General features: G+C 40.0%; 2 protein-coding genes across 4 annotated transcripts in view; one reads left to right on the forward strand and one right to left on the reverse strand.

Annotated features, from left to right (window-relative positions):
* The window catches only part of adprhl1 (ADP-ribosylhydrolase like 1), a 121,859-nt gene that overhangs the window by 49,411 nt on the left and 51,948 nt on the right, over positions 1-20,500 (reverse strand). For 2 of the 3 annotated variants that reach the window (XM_039744648.1, XM_039744647.1), the window contains exons 5-7: positions 15,691-15,818; positions 10,135-10,267; positions 4,673-4,826 (exon numbers count right to left, since the gene is read on the reverse strand). In XM_039744648.1, the coding sequence (XP_039600582.1) occupies positions 4,673-4,826; positions 10,135-10,267; positions 15,691-15,818 (415 nt within the window). Of the gene's footprint in view, positions 1-3,973; positions 4,827-10,134; positions 10,268-15,690; positions 15,819-20,500 lie in introns of those variants that run through there. The other variant, XM_039744649.1, reaches the window with a different exon arrangement.
* LOC120523383 lies at positions 6,800-8,929 on the forward strand. The gene is made up of 3 exons (XM_039744650.1): positions 6,800-7,394; positions 7,646-7,928; positions 8,164-8,929. Exons 1-3 carry the CDS (start codon positions 6,904-6,906, stop codon positions 8,719-8,721), a joined length of 1,332 nt encoding a protein of 443 aa, XP_039600584.1. The 5' UTR covers positions 6,800-6,903; the 3' UTR covers positions 8,722-8,929.

Genomic DNA, 20,500 nt, shown 5'->3' on the forward strand with positions numbered 1-20,500 from the left:
TGGAGTAATGTCATCAGTACAGTGAAATTGTAACTTGCATGTCAGGCCAACTTGCAACTATTCTACTCGCCAATATTAAGAACATATTAAAATAAAGAACAAATGCTGTACCTTGTAGGGTGAGGCTCTCACATATGCCCTTGTCATGGTCAGCTGCAGTTTGCCATGGCACCTTTCAGTCATTCCTATTACAATGTTTGTTCTACTGTATACTTACCCCAAAATTCAGAATTCTGCTCATTCATAAACATTATTAGCATGATGCGCATGTGAGCAATCCACCAATTGCTCCAAAACAGACAGCTTCATTAACCTAGTGTGCCATTCTTTGTAAAGCAAGCATCATTACTTAGTCTTTGTTATACAAAAGTAACATACATGTCAGGCATGTTTAGTTAACTGAGCATTGGTTATAATACAGTTGATTCATGCATATAAATTTCTTGCATCTAACATGACAGAATGGTAGAATGCACAGTGTTTGCACCTGTTTTGCAGGCAGTAGGCACCATTTTTGTGTAGTTTACAGGTTTCTCTCTGATTCGTGTAGGTTTGTACCAGATGTTCCAAAGTTCAAAGACATTCAAGGAGCTGATTGGCTAATTTAAACTGACCCTGTGACAGTATGCATGGGTGTGCCCATAATTGACTGTCATCCTGCCCAGAGCTTATTCCTACCTTATGCCAAATGCTAGTAAGTAAGTCCCAGGTGCCTCTCAACCCTACAATGAGAAACACTCATGCTGAAAATGTCTGACTGTGGGGTTTGTATGAGTGTGCCTTTTGATGGACTGGCATGCTAGAATATTCTCTGGCCCTATATTGGAATAATTGGGCTCAGAAAATGGGCAGAGGAATAGATACTAGAGATAGTTTTAATAGATGCCCCATCAAAAAATGTAAAGATGTAAAGTTCTCAGCAAGTTTTGTTTACTTTCTCAAATGATTCAACCAGTCAACTGAAGTTTTTAATACAAATCTTAGATCATTTTTTCTTGTGAGGGAAATTTTTGGAAACAGGATATAGAACCCACCATGAAATGTCAGAAACAGTTCAACGCACCTTGGTGTGAATTCTTCAGATGTCTCCATCTGGATGGGAGGGTTACAACCCCAGTCTTCTATTACAAAATTGCGCCTTTTGTGTGTTTTTACCTTGGTGCTCCTCGAGAATCTCTATTAAGCACTCATTTGCTTTGAGATCTGGAGAACAGTAAGTGATTCATATTGCTGTCAAGCGCTATAAGCCATTCATTGAGTGGCTTTATTTTGCAAATCTTTCTAGAAGATTCCCTGAGCATTTGGGATTGGCAGCAGCGCCAGATGTTGAAGCGGTTCCATTGACTCTTCTTTACTTCTTTTGTTGAACCCACAGAAATCGGTCAAAAGTTTTTTCAAGTGGAATTATTTTGGAACTGGGTTTTTAATCAAATTTCTGCGAATATTGAGAAGGAATATTTGAAAGTAATGTTGAGAACAAATGTGTGAAACCCATCTAAGAACAGGTATCAGGCTAGTGCAGTCATTTTTGGCAAAATGATTATCAAAAAGCATGGGCCTGCTAAAAATTGTCTTTCTTCCTCTTGTTTCCTGATTTACCATTTATTAACATGACTACTTTGTTTTTGGATTTCCAAATATTAATAAATTACTTCAAGAAACTGGATGGTTGGTTGTTACCTCTCTAAAGTGCACAAAAATAGAGAAACAGGTGGCCACTGCATTTAACTTGTAATTTTAAACAGTATATCAGGTGAGATTACCTGGGTTTGGACATATGTAGAGTAGAGATGCTGGGTATATTGGGAAAAGGATGTTAAGGATGGAGCTAGCAAGCATGAGAAAAAGAGAAGGTTTATGGATGTGGTGAAAGAGGACATGCAGGTGATGGGTGTGACAGAGCAAGATGTAGAGGACAGGAAGATATGGAAGAAGATGATCCGCTGTGGCAAACCCTGACGGGGGCAGCCAAAAGAAGAAGAAGATATCAGGAAATTGTAACAAAGAAGAATAACATCCAGCATCCAAACTACTCTTCATCATGCCAAGACATTCTTGTATCCTTTTTAACGTCTTGCATTGTCATATTAGTGATGACCTTACAGCTTTCTCTTGGATCCATTTTATTGGGTAGGCTTATTGAAAGGTTGAGACCATCGTCCTTCACTGGGAGGGCATGTGTGAAAAATAAGTTTAAGTGGACTTTGATCGACTTACCTACCTAATCACAAATCACTCTCCCAGATGACCTTAGAACAGCTTGAATTTGTCACACCTTGGATAGAATGAGGTGGCAGAAATGCAGCATATTGACGCAGGTCTGTGTTCACTCCATTGTGTCCCATCCTTCCTGCAAATTCACAAGTGGTGGGTCTCTTCTCTTCATAGCCCATTGCATCTTATCTTAGATTTGGTAACAAATCTGGCCATTGTGTTATGATGTATTTAGAGCTATGTTGCTAGAGATATTCAGGAATTTCATAGTCTAGAGTAGGGGTGTCAGAACACCAGGCTTGGGGGGCCGCAGTGGCCTCAGGTTTTCATTCTAACATTTTTCCTAATCAGTGAACAGTTTTCACTCCTAGTTTACTTCTTTTCCCCTTTATCTTAATGGCCCTGTTTTTAAGGATTCAGTCCTCTGAATTGATGCTTTATTTCATTAAAAGACAGCCAAACAGAAATGAGATGTGAAACAAACCAACAGATGACCGGCTAAATTGGGATTTCAAACTCCAACCAAGCTCTTAATGAGAAGCTAATTCTTGCTGTTAATTAAACCCGCTATTTAATCCCATGGCTTGTTGCTGCTCTCATTCTGCCTCAGCAGACATTTCCAAATCTGTTGATTTTCTGTTTTTTTTCTAAGAACATCATCAAAATGTTTTGGTGACCTAAGAGATCAACCTTACTGAGACCTTCTTCACCTTTCTTTATTTTCAGATATTGTGTGATGGGAACAGGTGAGCTGGTCATGTGGTGGCTCAATATTATTTGGCTGCTAATTAAAGAAAAAGAAACAACAAAGGGGCCTGTTTCAAGTTAATTAACACTAAGGAAAAAGAAGTTAATTAGCAGCAAAAACTGGTCACTAATTAAGAAGATGGTTAGAATGAAAACCTGCAGCCACTGCAGCCCTCCAGGACTGGAGTTTGACACCCGTGGTCTAGAGGTACAGAGAGTTATGCTACTAATGAAGTTTCTTTTCCTACTATCATGTAACAATATTCCTTTTGGGGATCACTGTTTAGATATGCCATCTAATGTTGCTGTACTCATATCAAGGTGTCCATGTGTGTCAGAAAAAAATACCACGTTATTAAACCATCATTACTGGACTGCAGCTTTGAAACAACCAGCATAAAGCCATGGTTGCCGACATATTATAGTCCTCCCTCCAGAACAGGTGATATCTCTTGCCACCCCAGTTTAACCCTTTATGACCACACCTTAATTTTCACCAGCAGAGGTAGAACTCAGCTGGTTCCCCAACTTCCATACCAGCAATAAGATGCAACAGATATTAGTTTTTGAAATGCTTCTCTTGGTATGACTGTTGGAATCAGCAGTCGACTGGCTGTGACCCATCTGTCTCTCTCGTGTTAACCCCCATAGCCACCAGTGATCTGTTTATGAGTTCTGAGAACTGTTGCCTTAATGTTTTGGGGTGTTGGTACATTCATTACTATATGTTAGGCTTGAAAACCCCAGCAGGATTACTGCTCTTAAAACACTCATGTTGAAACATCTGGTATTCACAACTTTAATGGAACCCAGATCTACAGGGTTGCTCATAGTCCATCTGAAATGCACTCTCAATTTGTTGATAGTTTCCCATTCATTTGAAATAGCACATATGGTGATGATACCTTGTTATGTCCATCAACTTTTTTATCAGGTTGTCCTTAGCCTTTTTATCTGCTAGCAATGCTCAATCCCTAGCTAAGGATATAAAGAAAAAAAAGGCTGTGATAAGTGGCATTTTAATCATCACATCCCATTTATTTGCCATTAAAGCTAATCAGGCAATGAAGATGGAATTCTATTGCAAATGGCAATAAGAATAAAGACAGCACTGAAAACTGCATTAAGAAACTGGAGCCTACAGGAGAAATAGCAATGTTTAATTAAATAGCAAGAAGCAGCCATTCAATTAGAAGATCACAAACTGTAAGGCTATCTTGGGTCTAAATGTTACTGTAGTGTCCCTGGTCAATTTACAGGGGACACAGATCTACCCAGCTATCACCATCCATACATCCCCACTACTGTACCTTGAGGGTGTTTCAGATTTCTTCCAGTTGAGACAATCACCTTCAGCGTAATAAGCTAATAGCATGAGCAGCACAGCGCAAACTCGAACATATTAATGGTGTTCTGCACAGTCTGCAATGTCAAAAAGGTCTGCTGAGAGATTAGTTTATTAGGTGAGGTTACCATCATTATTTAAGGTGACAGGCATTATTAAGGAACCTTTTGGGCAGTTTCAACATTTTATTGAAACTGTTTACAGAAAGATCTCCTTTGAGATGAACATCCAGATACAGCTGGCAAGGCATACCACACTTACATATAAGGCTTAAAGTAAATGAAACATTAGTCAGTGGGATTAGCAGTACTGTGTCAAAGTTCCGATGGCCAGTTGCAAGGATTAATGATAAAACCATTGCATTACTTGTCAGTACTGGATCCTTTGAAGAGACGCTCCCCGAGGAGTTCCAGTCTTTCCCGGTTTTCAAGTTTCTGGTACAAGTTTGCAGGCACTTGTTTTAGTCCATAAAGCAGTCCATAGAGACAGCCGGCAATTGATCCTGTAGCTGCATTTTCACCTTTTTGGAGAAAATAAAAATAGGTATAAAAACACCTAAAATTTAAAAGTGACATATAGAAGTGATGTTTTTGTCATCTTTTGTTACTAAATTGGAAAACAGAGAAATATTTATCACCATGGACAGTCAAAATAACAGTATGAAGATTGTGAAGTTGTGAAACTCCTGTCTCCATTCTCCTGTGGTGTTGCTCAAGGTTCTGTGCTTGGCTCACATCTTTTTATCAACTAGAGGCCCAAATATAGGATGTTTGATTTGTCAGCACTGAAATTCACTGCCATGAAAAAGCTGGATGATGCGATTATCGCACCACACATTACGTATTAGGTTGTGAAGAGAAGGGAGAGAGATAGCCAATTTGAGACAGGGGATGATTAGAGGACAGAATAGACGAGGCCATGATGGGCAATTTTAGCCAGGACATCAGGTTAAACCCTACTCGTTTTGAAAGATGCCCAGGGATCGTTAATGACTACAGAGAGGCAGGACCTCATTTTTACATTTCATCCAAAGGGTGGTGCCATGTTTACAGCACAGTGTCTCCATCACCGCATTGGGTCATTGGGATCCGTAAACAGACCACAGGGTAAGCACCCCCTGCTGGCCTCACCAACACCTTTTTCAGCAGCAACCTTAACTTTCCCTAGATGGTCTCCCATCCAATTACTGGCTGAGCCCGAACATGCTTGGCTTCAGGTGGACAATCTGTTCTAAGAGCAGTGGTTATGGTTGAGAAGTATGCGCCCATATTGTTTATGATTGCTATGTCCTTGCAAAAGTCGTGTTTGTTGTGAAGCCCACGGCTCATAAAGCCGCCCTAACCCTGACACAGACAGACACAGAGACACGTTTCACCACACTACACCCGGTTTATTTACAAACCCCACAGTTCAAAACACAGTCCCTTCTTTGCTGCCAGTCCATCCGCCTCCACTCCTGCTCAGGCTTTGTCCTCTTCCTCCCGACTCTGGCCATCAAGTGGTTGTAACTGGCCCCCTTTTTATAGGGCACCCGGAAGGACTCCAGGTGCCCAATGAGCTTCTTCCGGCCACACTTCTGGCCTTTGATTGCCTTAATTCTTGCTCGTGTGTTTGGTATTTGATGATCAATATTTGACTTCATCTGGTACTCTGATTTAAGGAATGTTGCTGTTTTCTCACTTTTATCACACCTTCCCCTGCTCCCCAGCTACTTTGGATGCCTTATTCTGGGATTTTCTTAATTTTCTAATTTTATGCCAATATTGCTCAGTTCTTGTCTTCTTTTTTTTAATCATGTGACTGTGTTTGCTTGGTGTAGCCCTTGGTACATGCTGTTAATCGCTATATATTAACTACACACTGATTAAATTAGCCACACTTTATGATGATGGGTCATACATAGGGGCAGAACTCAGAATCTGGCCTTGACCATAAAGTGTTGCATTAAAATCTGGAGGAATAGGTAGCTTTCCTATTTTCCTTTAATATGTAAAACATTTGCTAAGTTAGACCAAGCATTACTCTTTGTTTTTCTAAATTACATTATTCTGAGTATAAATGCCAAACTCCTAATGCTGTAATTGCAATTCATTTCACCTCTTGCACAAGTTATATTATTACGCGCTTCTCCTACTTTGTTAAGATAATACATTCCTGAAAACCCTGTCAGAAGGTGTATTTTTGTAATGTGGGTACATAATTACAATTACAGTTTTTCTCGATTGGTTTGGCTCATTTCCTGAAACCGAGATGACATTCTCAAAATAACATGGACAAATCTCCAAACCACCTTGCAATTGTTCACAACAGAATGTCATTTTTCATTGGTTTAATCAAATTGCAAATGCTTTAGTACATGTCTCAAGTGACTCTGTGCTTCTTTTCAAATGATTATGTACAAGTAGCTACAGTTAGCACAATGAGCCCACATTTAGCACATTTTCCAAATAAATAGATCTTGCCGATCTAAACTGATTAGTTGATTTTTCAGTGAAATGGTCACTCACTCCAAAACATATCAGCATGGTTTCATTGTGTAAGTCATCATATGCACAATTGTCTGTTCAACTGTCAAAATTAGTCAAAGATATAATACCATGAAAGAATATCTTGGAACATTTGAGAAAGTTATGACAGTACTTGACAATCAATCAGGTGAAATTAGAACTAACGAAGGAGCAGTTTCCCACATCTCAGATGACCAATCAAACAGGTTGTTCAGATACCTGACAGGTGTTGTCTATGATTATGACTGCTGCCAAAAGTATATAGACAGAGCTTGGCGCGGGGCCAGTTTCATTTGCAGTGTGAACATGGAAGCACCTCGCCAAGTACAACAGCAACTTCCTGCTCGAGGAAGAGGAGGAAGAAGAAGAGGAAGAGGAAGAGTGAGAATGCGTGGAGGAATAGGGGGAAGAGGCCGAGGAGCACGGAGGCACCATGATGTCCCAGATGAAATCCGGGCCACCCTTATTGACCACGTCATAAACCATCGCCTCACAATGGCAGAGGCAGGTCGCCGAGTGCAGCCTAATGTGCCTCGGTCTACAGTCTCCTCCATCATCCAAACCTTTCGCAGGGAAAACAGGTACAGAACTATGCTATTGAACTATTCAGTGTTGGTGTGTGTGTAGGCCTAGAGTACTGTAATATCGTCATGTGATGTTATATGATACTATAAAAATGACAAAGACAAAAAAATGGAGAAAATACTGTGAATAGTATTCCAGTCACTGTGCAGTGCATCACACTTCTAGTACCATAAGACAGCAGTACAATTACATTGGTAACTCATTTTGTAACAAATTTACAGTGTTGACCTTTGACTTGTATGTCTAGGATTGGACGACAGCCTCAAGTGGGTGGCAGAAGAAAACTTCTAAATGAACAACAAGAACAAGAAATATGCAACATGGTCATTGCAAATAATGCCATCACACTGAGACAGATTCGTAATGCAATCCTGCTAGACAATGTAATGTTCCAAAATATAAACTCTATCAGCATCTCCACAATAGACCGGGTATTGAAGAAACATCAGATGATCATGAAACAGATTTACAGGGTACCATTTGAGAGAAACTCTGACAGAATGAAAGGGCTGCGGTACCAGTATGTGCATGTAAGTCAACTACTGGTTGTCTATCATTGTAACACTATTACAGTAAGACATGGTTACCACTGTTTTTTTGTTTTGCGTTATCCTTTTCACCTTCAGAATCCAGCTTTGTGTGACTAGAGCATTTTTCCTAGAAATTGTCTTCAGTTTCCCACTCCCTGTTTGTACAGTACTTTAGATCCTCCCTGCAGTATCTGTCTCTACTTGACTGATTAGATTTATTTCTATTCTATTGTAGAGAATTATGGCATTAGAAGGCAACGAAACCCCTCACATCCTAGTGTTCGTTGATGAAGCTGGCTTCAACCTGGCCAAAGGTCGAAGGCGTGGCCGTAACATCATTGGCCACCGAGCCACTGTGGATGTCCCAGGCCAGCGAGGAGCAAATATAACAATGTGTGCCGCTATATCAGAAAGAGGTGTGGCCACACACAGTCCCAGTTTAGGGCCCTACAATACACAAAAGCTCCTCAATTTTTTGGACCACCTTTATACTGATCTGATCCCAGAAAATGAGAGAGGTGTAGAAGGACCTCAGCTACCACATTATGTCATTGTGTGGGATAATGTGAACTTCCACCGCGGCCCACGCATCAGAACCTGGTTCACCACCCATCCCCGGATGCTAATGGAGTTTCTTCCACCTTACTCTCCTTTCCTGAATCCAATTGAGGAGTTTTTTCAGCTTGGAGGTGGAGGGTGTATGAGCATCAGGCTCAAGACCAGAGGGCCCTGCTGCATGCAATGGATGCTGCATGTGAGGACATCACAGGGGATCAATGTAGGGGATGGTTGAGACATTCACGCCGTTTCTTCCCTCGCTGCATCGCACGAGAAAATATCCGTTGCGATGTGGATGAGAATTTATGGCCTGACAGAGAGCAGCGCGTCGATGGCCAGGAGGATGAGGATGGTGGCCAGGAAAGAGAGGGTGACAATGGCGACCACTGAAAATATTACTGTACTATAGTTCTGAGACTTTATTTACAGTATGGTGGGCTAGAGTTTTTGGTTTTTTTTGTTTGTGTTTATAACTGTTCACATTTACAGAATCCTGTATATGTTTTCTTTTCACAGTATGTTCTCTAATGTTAACATTTCTTTGTACGAATAAAAATGTTTACAGTTTCCTTGAGTATGAGTGGTTTATTGGAGGCTGATTTTACTGTAAAATCTTTTGGTTTTATTCATAGTGGTATTCTGTTGCTAGACCTGTGCCTCAGTGACAAAACGTCTAAGCATTTTGACTTGCAGTGCTTAAACAATGCCAAAGGTATAATGCATTTTGGGGGCATTGACTATTTATATGGGAAGGATATTTAGTTTTGACACATGGATAAACTCTTTTGGGAGAGATATGAGCTTTTGCAGGGGATCCATGGTGTTGTGCTAAACCATCCGGGGTATTCTGACAAAAGCACTAAATGAATGCACATGTGCCAAGGCAATTGAGAAGGATCTGTGCTATTCTGACTGTACTGACCTTTTATATGGGAAAGGAATCTGCTTTTGAAGCATGGACGAAGAGTTTGGGGTAAGATATTTGTTTTGCTAGTGAGCTATAATGTTGGGCAGCACTGTAAGACTGTTTGGCCAAATGACCTTATGGTTTTGAGAATGTCATCTCGGTTTCAAGAAATGAGCCAAACCAATCGAGAAAAACTGTAAATAAAAATGGAAAAAACATTTAAGGCATTACCTGGACTCAAAACGACAACAATCACCATCTTTGCCTAAATAACCCAAAAATACATATGACACACTGGTTCATCACAATCTGCCATATAAGTGCTTAGTATTGGGTTAGGTCTACCACACAAAAAATAAAATAATTCAAAACAAATTACTTGGATAGATAGATAGATAGATAGATAGATAGATAGATAGATAGATAGATAGATAGATAGATATGAAAGACATTTTATAATAGATAGATAGATAAATATGAAAAACACTGTATAATGGATAGATAGATAGATAGATAGATAGTAATGGCATTATGCGAAGTAGATAGGTAGCCATACATTAATTTTCAGATTTTGAACATTGTATTTCTGGCTTTAGAGTTTTAGAAATACACCAATTTCAATTCCTTCTGACGTCCAAAACACTTCATGCTTATTTCTATGTAGATGTAAATTCATTTCCTATTCTTACAACTTGTTTCACCTCCATAGACCCATGCAGCTACCATGAAAAGATCACCTACCTCCATGAAACATCGCCCTGTTACAGACTTCTCTCCAGTTACCGCCAGCTGCCAGAAGGGCATCATATGCAATCATAGGAGCATCATGACCTCTCCGGCCTCCTCTGCCTTCAGAGCTCCATCTCTTATACACCTAATGAGAGTGAATGAAGAGTGAAGAGTAGTATGATTTGAATGCAGTGATTCAACAAGGTCAATGTGTAAGTATTCAATACTCCAAATGGGCATTAATGAATAATTCACTCATCATGTGCATTTGTATAATGCTATCAGCACTAAGAAAATATCATTAATAACACTAATGTCTATATGGCCAAGAAGTTCAAAGTGACTGGGCACTTATAGCAGAACTTTGGGTGTATTATATGTGAAATGAAATTGTTGAGATATCCATTTGATACAATGAAAGAAAAGGATGTTTCAGAATTTTCATTCCACTGTTTTAACATTTCAGTTTGAAAATTGGAGCAATCTTTCCATTACACCGTGTTCAATCCATTTGGATTGTAGACAGACAGACAAATAGATGGATATGAAAAACACTATATAATAGATAGATAGATAGATAGATAGATAGATAGATAGATAGATAGATAGATACAGTAGATAGATAGATAGATAGATAGATAGATAGATAGATAGATAGATAGATAGATAGATAGATAGATAGATAGATAGATAGATAGATAGATAGATAGATAGATAGATAATACTTTATCCCCACTGAGAAATTATGACTTTTACAGAGGTTGCCCTTTAATACTGGGAATATTCTACTTCACAGAAAACAACAAAAAATAAATCCATACATTCTGTTTGTCCTCATTTCATTGTGTAAATTTATTGATCGTTTCCTCATTTTCCACACAAATTTATTCTAACAAAGAATCACGTGGGAGCCAATCCTTGGTTGAAGAAGGGACCAGACTTGGGTGGATGTTGTTACATTCCATGGCACCCTCACACTCCTTCTCCTTTACAATGAGCCAATGCAGAGGTGCCAGTTAACCCAAAACAAACATCTTGTTGGTGGTTGGAAGCAGCAATATTTAGACAAAATCCACATGAGCACAGAGAGAACATGCAAATGCCATAAATAGTTTATGTGAAATTTAATACAGCTATTGGTATTATGAAGAAGCATCACTAACCAGTACAACAATGTGCCACCCACTGTGGAGTCTGTGTAGGATAAAAATACTAATAGGCTATATGAATTTATTCCTCTGAAGCATTAACTTGATGGATAAATAAATGGCATACTGATTTGTGTTTAACCACAACCTGTAAACAACCAAAAAGGGTAAAAATCAGTTGCAAATAGTATTCTGAAAATAGGAGGAATGTTAATGAATTTATCTTTAAGCACACAGTAAAAAGCCATATGGGATGTATAAAGTAGCAGAGTAAAATGTGCATTGCGATATTCTTGTAAGAAAATAAAATTACCTATCAATCTGTCAGAGTTAATTTTGTAATCGAAAATTATAATCTGAATGAAAAACAAAATCAAAGCCTGAAAAGGACATCTATGAAGAATAATATATTCATCTGCACTGCACTGCAGGCTTCAGCTAAATAAATCAGCAGGCCTGGTTGTAACCGAATACTTTAAGGCAATGCGGCAAATCCTTATCTACCCAAACAGACATGGCTTAGAGGGTAGAACGCAAAAATTATCTGAGGTCAGCTGGGAGCCGGGAGTGGTTATAACGGCAAATTTCTGTCAGAAATTAGACTTTTGCAGCCATGCAGTTAAAAGTCTGTGCATGAAAAGCCTCTGTGAGCTCACTTAACTTTTAAAAATGACAAAACTCACTGTCCACTTCTTGAGATATGTGGTTGGCCCACCATAACACAACAGGGCACGATGTCCGAACTACCAAATGGAGATACTGGCCCATGTCCACCCCTGTTGATGGCGAATGTCCGCTCTAAGGACTGAGATGAGCTGGCCAGACAGACAACTGACATGTTTCTGGAATCATTGCAGGGCTATCCAAGTGTGATACATCCTGTGGATAAAGCCACTTACAGATAGCCAAACTACTGCCCTGAAAGAGTTCACCTGATCACCTACAATGTGACATTCAAATGTTATTCTATTCAGATAGAGGGACCCGATGTGTGCCATCAAAACACACACCACACCCCCTCCTGCAGCAGCACAGCGAAGTGGATCAGTGAAGGCCCGAGTTTTAGTCACCTATAAATCAATTAGGGTGGAGTGGTGGCTCTGTGGCTGAGGATCTGCGCTGGTAATTTGAAGGTTGCCAGTTCAAATCATGTTACTGTCAGAAGTGATCCTACTCTATTGGTCCCTTAACCTGAAAACTACTCCAGTGGTGATGTACAATGGCTGACCCTACACTCTGACTCCCAAAGGTCATATGAAAAGACAGTTTCTCCTTCGGGATTTATATAGTAAATCAAATTAGTGGTGTCAGCACCAAATTCTAAAGAAATCTCTCTATTACAAAAAAAAATCTTGGAACGAGACGAGACTTTTTTTCCGGCGACAAGACGTGATCTTTTGAAGAGAGACAGAGAGATACTTTCATGTCCAGCGAGACGGTCAAGTCACGTCATACTTACAACCTTTGGAAGCAAGTCCCGTAATACGGTGACTTTTGCAAGTCACGCCCTACTTACAACCATTTTCAAACAAGACCACGGTCATTTAACCTCTCAGTTGTTGGAATGCTTTTGGCAGACACACTTCCTGTGTTCTCAGCTCATGCCCAGGGCCGGAAAAAGACAAAGTAGAACGTCGTAAAGAATTCAAAAACGTTGGTGTGATACACATGCAGAGCAGGTTAGAGATAATGGAAGTAGGAATATTCGAAAGTCTCAAAAAAATGATAGTAAAAATCGCATTAGCGTAAACAAATGGAAAATATTACTCGGTGAAATAGCAGAACAGCGAAAAGAGATCAAATTGTTTGAGGATGTCTGGGGGAGAAGAAAGACAAGGCAGTGAGACAAAAGGACAGCTGCTGTACAGGCTTTTAAACGTTCGAAGTGCCGCACGAGATGCAGATCATGCAACAAGCCAGCAGCTGATCGAGCAAAGAGGAGGTAAAAAAAAAGTGTATTTATTTCCCATTGTATCACCATTTAAGAGGGGTTTCGGAGGAGTGACCGAGTCTCCTTGGGGTGCATTCAGCCCCTCTCATCACAATGGCACATAGTACTGGTGAGGGGGGGAAGGGGTTGGCGAGCGAAGTCCCCTAGTGAAAAAAAAATCACCTACTACCTGTCCCTCTCATTTTCACCCTGAAATGGGAAGCCATGCTGTGAGGATTCGTCAGATGAAATTCCACTTGCAGGTTGAGCTTTTTGGAATGTTTTGCTTTTTAACACTTCACCAGGTTTTGAAAGGTTGGGCTTGATGGACGACCAGAATATCCCACCCAACCTCCTCTGATCAGCTATCCACACACTTTTGAAATACTGATAGTATCAATGATGTGTCTCTAATCTATGGACACTTGCAAATGAACTGGAAGCAACCAGGATTCATCACACCAGTGGAATTTTTTTTAATCCTCCATTGTCCAGTGGTTGTCTCCCTTAAGCCAAATGCTCCAACACATTGTTTTTGGTTGAATGGAGTGGAAATTCATGACAAAGAACAATAAACCGTACTCTGATATGCCTATTGTAGTACCACTAACGTGCCGTGGCCTCTTTGTTAGTGTATGTAATGTGTGCCAGCCTCTGTTGGCCCCTCTCAACAATGCTTTGTTTTCAAAGCGAGGAGTTGGTTGTTGGATTAAAAACCATGACATTATCATATCTGAAAATTTCAGCATGGTTGAGAGAGGAAAGGAGAGAGGTTGGGAGCATGCACTGAAAGCACATTGTCACACCCACCACACGACAAACCATTGCATGGTTGAGATTGCTGATAAACTATAACAATGTGGGGCATTGCCACACCATACCACACTCAAAGCCGATTAAATCTTTGATCATATCCATTCTCCCTTTCCATTAATGCCTGCTTTGCTTTTCCTGCCGATCTGTTAAAAGCTACATTGTCTGTAATTATGTGGTAAAGTGGGCAGTAGTTAGTGTTGCTGCTTCACAGATCGAGTTCCCTAGGTTTACATTGTCCATATGGTTCTCCTGATGTCTGCATTGCTTTTCATTCCATATCTCTAAAAACGTGTGTTAGGTTGGCAATTCGAATTTGGCCCTATCTGGGTGTGAGGGCAGGTTCTGTGCTAGACTGGCAGTCTATCCAATGCAGCTTTCTGCCCAGATAGGCTCCAGAACCCCACAATTCTGAACTGGATTAAGTGGGTTTGAGAATGCAGTGGTAGACCATGCCATCTTCTCATATAATACTGAGCAGTCGTAAACATGGGAGCGTGGATGGGTGTTCCTGATGGGTGATTCTTTGAACGGATGAGATGCCACCCTAAAGGAGATTGGAAGGACAGGCTTTCTGACAGGATGGGAACAGGAATCCTTAACTGGCGGGGAGGTCAAAATATTGGAAGGACCAGTAGAGACAACAGCATGCATGTACTGCCTCCCCCGATACATTAGGAGGCAGCATCCCTGGGCTTTGAGTCCCCGTTGGATGCCCAAAGGGCATAATGGGAGTTGGGGTCCTGCAGTACAGCTCTACTGGGTTCTATGGGGGCCACCAGATGGCACTGCCAGAAAATACAGTCCCTACTTTATAGTACTTCTGTCTGACCCAGAGGTGCTTAAGATGGACCATGTCATAGCCCCAGAAGTTCTCCCGGGTCAAAGGTAAAAGGATCCACTTCGCCTTGCCAAGGCATCGGGAGGCAGAGGACAAACCTCTTAGGATAAGTGGAAGGAGAGAGGAATAATTATTTATTAATGGTGTCTTTGATTCTGTGAGTAATAAAACAGACATCATTTGAACCCATGGTTGTAAGGAATTTGATTGTGTCTGGGGTTTGGGACTCAGTGGCACCCCCTACTGGTTACAGAGGTTTCTAAAAAAAGAAGCTGGTCTGTAGCAGTGATATATTAAAAAAACGTATAAAAAACAATTTTCCATCTATTCATTTTCACCACCAGCTTTAGCTGATGAAGAATCACAGGCAGCTAAAGCTATCAGCTGGTTTAAAAGCAGGAACACTAACTCCACCAGAATATTTACCATCATCAGTGGAACAGAATTGCAGCATGGAGGCACAGGAATTAACTGTGCTGTTTCACAGATCCCGCATTCCAGTTTTGAATCCTGAACCAGGGCATTATCTTTGTGGAGTCTGCATGTTCTCCCTGTGTCTATGTGAGTTTCTTCCACATACTATGGCTTTCCTTCCATGTGTCCAAAGACATACAGGTTAGGTTAGTTGGGGATTCAAGTGTAGGTGTGCCATGGATTAGCACCCTGTCCAAGACCGTTTTGTACCCTGTGCCCAAAGTTTACCGAGGGAGTCCATGACTTCCCATGAATTGGACTGAGTGGGACAGAAACTGCAGTGTCGTAAATGGAGGGGTGCAAAGTCAGATTTAGTTTGTAACAGAAAAGTTCGTCCTGAACTGTCATTTAGGTATACTTACTTTATCCCTTTCTTCAGGATCAAAACAATCGGGAAAAATGGGTTTATTTTGGCCATCTTCTGCAATTCCTCTTTCTTCTAGGTAAAATTGCCATTTTGCTTCAAAATAAAACCAATGTTCCTGATATTCTAGAAATTAAAAAGCAGTAATGAAATTATTCAAGAGTTATAAAATCATAATGTGAAAAAACAGCACAATTTCTTAATATATGATATTATATGCTGTGCACAGCAGTATATGTGAATTTGACCACACAAATTTAATAACTGACTTTTGGGAAATGCACTTCTTAAAAAGCAAAGCATTCTACATTTTATTCTAAATATCTACACACATTATTTAAATATAATTTGTGGATATATTGAGTTTAAATATTAAGTTTTTTGGATTAATAATTTTAAAAGCTATTGTCCAGTAACAAATTGAAAATACATTGAAATGATAAACAGTTGGCATAGTGGCATGTGTGCTTACACAGAGCTCATACTTTGAACTCATATAAGCGTGGAGTTCAGATTTTTCTCCAAGTTCAAAGATAAGCCACTGGGTTGACTAGTTACTCTAAACTGGTCTGGTGTGACTGAATGGGGGTGTGTGCCCCATGAGCAGCTGGGTGCTACTGAAATAAGTAAAAGCACCTCCTGACCCAAAACCAGAAAAGTAAGCTGAGAGAGGAATTGACAAATAAATGTTTAATTGAAGAATATTTACTGGCTGGACCACTAGACTGAAGGAATTACAGCCCTTTGCAAAGTGTAAGGTCTCAGGTTTGACCCTTACCAGTAACTGAGACTCCGTAGTCTTCCATGATGCCATCTGTAGAAATGGATAACGAACTGTGTGTATTTACCCTCACTAAGTAAATTATTTGAAACACCTGTACACCTGCTGATCCATGCAATTATCTATTCAGCCAATCATGTGGCAGCAGCACAAATGATACAATCAGGCAGATACAGGTCAGGTGTTTCAGTTAATGTTCACATTAAACACCACAATGGGGAAAATTATAATCTCTGTCATTTGAACCATGGCATGATTTTTGGTTCTAGATCGATTGGTTTGAGTAGCTATGGGGCCCTAATCCTGGAGAGGCCCCAGAAGTGACTTTAATTTTTATTGCCCTGTAACTCGAAAACTATAGGGTGGTCCAGATCTAATTATGCAATTTTCATTACGTTGTAACTTATTAAGTTTATTACATAGAAAATCACCCAAAAAATCCCAGACCATCGAGAAGTGTGCGAACTGACGACATGAAGAATAGTCTTCGCGCCGAACAGGAATCGTCCCTGCATAAATCAAAGTCATCTAGACGATCTGGATCTGCATACTTACATCTGGACCACCCTGTATATGGCATAGTAAATTTTTATTCCAAAAAGTGACTTTGACATGTAAGGTAATTTAGTACAACAATTTTAACATGAAATTTGACATGATTTGAAGAAGATAACAGTGGTTAATCAAATCGTGTTGCTGGTAGTGAAGTACAAGCTTTAGGACCCCCAAAAATATAGGTCTGCCATTGTTATTACCTGTTTACTTTATTTATCTTACTGTTCTGCCAATGAAGGTTTCATTAATTAAAGACTTTGTCATAATGTGCTCTCAAACTGACTGCTTCTCCATCCAGGATTAATTCAAGTACTGAGCATGGTACTACAATACCCTTATCTGGACTACACAAGCTCAACAAAGTTTAAAAATTCATTTATGGTGAAGTGTTGGGGTACTTAGTTAAATGTTTTGAAAGTTGAAGCAATAATAATTATTTCATCAAAGACAGGAATAACATTTTTTCTTATCAAATAGTTTTGCAATGATAAATTATATTCCAAAATATCAGTGCTAATGAATGTAATGAGGTGTATTAGCAGGAGACATAAACATGTTTTGTTAATGGAATTTTACAATGTCATGTAGTTTAAACAACAGTTATGAAATAGCTTGCATAGACAGTAGATTCTAATTCAAGTAGGGAGGAAATGGCTGCCAGGACTACCAGCTCAGCTCCCAGTGGGCCGACGTTTTTGTCAGAGCACAAGCTGTGAGACTCAGAATAAGAGAGAGAGAGAGCAAGAGAGTGAGGACACGCACATGATTGGTCCACACTGCATTCTCAATGGACCATTAAATCACATGATCTTACCACCAAAGCAAACAACAGGGAAGTGTGAGATACAGATGAAGGGAGGTATGGAGAACATGTCTTCAAGAAATTAAAGAAAGAGCTGAAAAAATATGATGAAATTAGCTAAATAATTAATCCCTCTATAGATTTTCTGCAGTTACTCCAGGCTTCGTCTCGCAGTTTAAAGACGTGCATAATGATGACTCTAAATTGGCCTTTTTTGATTTAGCAGCTTGTGCTTCATTCAGGTTTGTCCCATACCTGTGCCTAAAGCTACCTAAATACACTTTGACCCTTCACAGCCTGTCAGTGGACTAAGTGTTTATGAAAATAGATTAATAAATGGATGGCGGAACAGCAATTAACTGAAATGATGAGCAGCACATATTATCTAGTCTTAATGTCTCACATGAGCATCAAGTACAGATCACAAGAGTCGCCCATTAGGGTTGTGTTCTACAGTCATGGCTGAAATTATCGGCACCCCTGGAATTTTCCCAGAAATGCACCATTTCTCCCAGAAAAGTGTTGCAATTACAAATGTTTTGGTATACACGTTTATTTCCTTTATGTGCTTTGGAATAACACAAAAAAACAGAAAAAAAGCCAAATCTGACATCATTTCACACAAAACTCAAAAACCGGGCTGGACAAAATTATTGGCACCCTCAACTTAATATTTGGTTGCACGCCCTTTGGAAAAAATAACTGAAATCAAGTGCTTCCTATAACCATCTACAAACTTGTTACACCTCTCAACTGGAATTTCCGACCACTCTTCTTTTGCAAACTGCTCAAGGTCTCTCAGTTTTGAAGGGCACCTTCTCCCAACAGCAATTTTGAGATCTCTCTATAAGTGTTCAATTGGATTTAGTTCCGGACTCATTGCTGGCCACTTCAGAACTCTCCAGCGCTTTGTCTTCAACCATTTCTGGGTGCTTTTAGAGGTATGTTTGGGGTCATTGTCCTGCTGGAACACCCATGACCTCTGGCGCAGACCCAGCTTTCTGACACTGGGCGATACATTGCTCCCCAATATCTTTTGGTAGTCTTTAGATTTCATGATGCCAGAGGCAGCAAAACATCCCCAAAACATCTTAGAACCTCCATGTTTGACTGTAGGTACTGTGTTCTTTTCTTCATAAGCCTCATTCCGTTTTCTGTAAACAGTAGAATGATGAGCTTTACCAAAAAGCTCTACCTTGGTCTCATCTGTCCACAAGACGTTCGCCCAGAAGGATTTTGGCTTCCTCAAGTACATTTTGGCAAACTCCAGTCTGACTTTTTTACATTTCTGTGTCAGCCTCCAGGCTCTCCTGCCATAGCGTTTCATTTCGTTCAGATGTCGACAGATAGTTCAAGCTGACACTGTTGCACCCTGAGTCTGCAGAACAGCTTGAATATGTTTTGAAGTTGAAGTTAGGGCTGTTTATCCACCATTCAGACTATCCTTCATTACAGTCTTTTATCAATTTTTCTCTTCCGTCCACGTCCAGGGAGATTAGCTACAGTGCCATGTGTTGTGAACTTCTTGATTATGTTACGCACATTGGACAAAGGAACATGAAGATCTCTGGAGATGGACTTGTAGCCTTGAGATTGTTGATATTTTTCCATAATTTTTGTTCTCAAGTCCTCAGACAATTCTCTGCTCTTCTTTCTGTTCTCCGTGCTTAGTGTGGCACACTCAGACACACAACAGAAAGGTTGAGTCAACTTTTCTCCATTTTAACTGGCTTCAGGTGTGATTGCTGTATTGCCAACACCTGTTTCTTGCCACAGGTGAGTTCAAACGAGCATCATATGCTTGAAATAAAATGATTTACCCACAATTTTAAAAAGGTGCCAATAATTTTGTCCGGCCCATTTTAGGAGTTCTGTGTGACATGATGTCAGATTTGGCTTTTTTTCTCTGTTTTTTTGTGTTGTTCCAAAGCACATAAAGGAAATAAACATGTGTATACCAAAATATTTATAATTGCAACAATTTTCTGGGAGAAATGGTGCATTTTCTGGGAAAATTCCAGGGGTGCAGATAATTTCGGCCATGACTGTAATACAATAAGAATAGTCCTGTGCTGGACAGTTCGTAAGTAAAGATTGGCTGTCGTACCCTAGAGTCTCTGTCAGAGGCTTTAGCAAGAACTTGAGGACATGAAGTATCAGGACCAAGAGTCAGTGGCACAATAAGGTAGGCAGACACAGCTAATTTAACAACTAAAAAGGTGTATTTATTGAGGAAAGAAAAACAAAAGTCCATAAAGAAGTTATAAAAAAAGCACACAACACTGCAATGATGAATTATGATAAAATTCGTTCCAAAAATTGCATTTAACACATGGCACGCACCAAAAAATAATGTTCCAAAAAATATATAACAAGGATCAATCCCCTTTTTAATAAGCTTCTCAGAAACAAAAAATCTTAGCCTGCTTTCTCCCCCTACAAAAAAAAAACCTCATGGTTAAAGCTGACTTGTCCTGGCAAATGGGAATACTCGCTGCCAATACATCACCAGCTCATGTATCGACCTTCTCCTGGACTGAACTGAACTCCTCCTTTCTGGCGTAAAGACCAACTTTTATCCTGGGTCAGCTATCACCTGACTTGGGTCTAACACCCCTCACACTCCCTAGTCACATGCCTGGTCTAAACGTTATATGTGCTGACTGTGCC

The sequence above is a fragment of the Polypterus senegalus genome, chromosome 2 (assembly GCF_016835505.1).
Source record: "Polypterus senegalus isolate Bchr_013 chromosome 2, ASM1683550v1, whole genome shotgun sequence".
In the NCBI taxonomy this organism is placed as follows: Eukaryota; Metazoa; Chordata; class Cladistia; order Polypteriformes; family Polypteridae; genus Polypterus; species Polypterus senegalus.

Excerpts from the sequence above, each read along its gene's own strand:
- LOC120523383 (XM_039744650.1), top strand. The coding sequence starts at position 6,904 with ATGAAAGAATATCTTGGAACATTTGAGAAAGTTATGACAGTACTTGAC. Across the intron at positions 7,395-7,645 it reads ACCTTTCGCAGGGAAAACAG|GATTGGACGACAGCCTCAAG; the intron begins GTACAGAACTAT and ends TTGTATGTCTAG. Across the intron at positions 7,929-8,163 it reads TGCGGTACCAGTATGTGCAT|AGAATTATGGCATTAGAAGG; the intron begins GTAAGTCAACTA and ends ATTCTATTGTAG.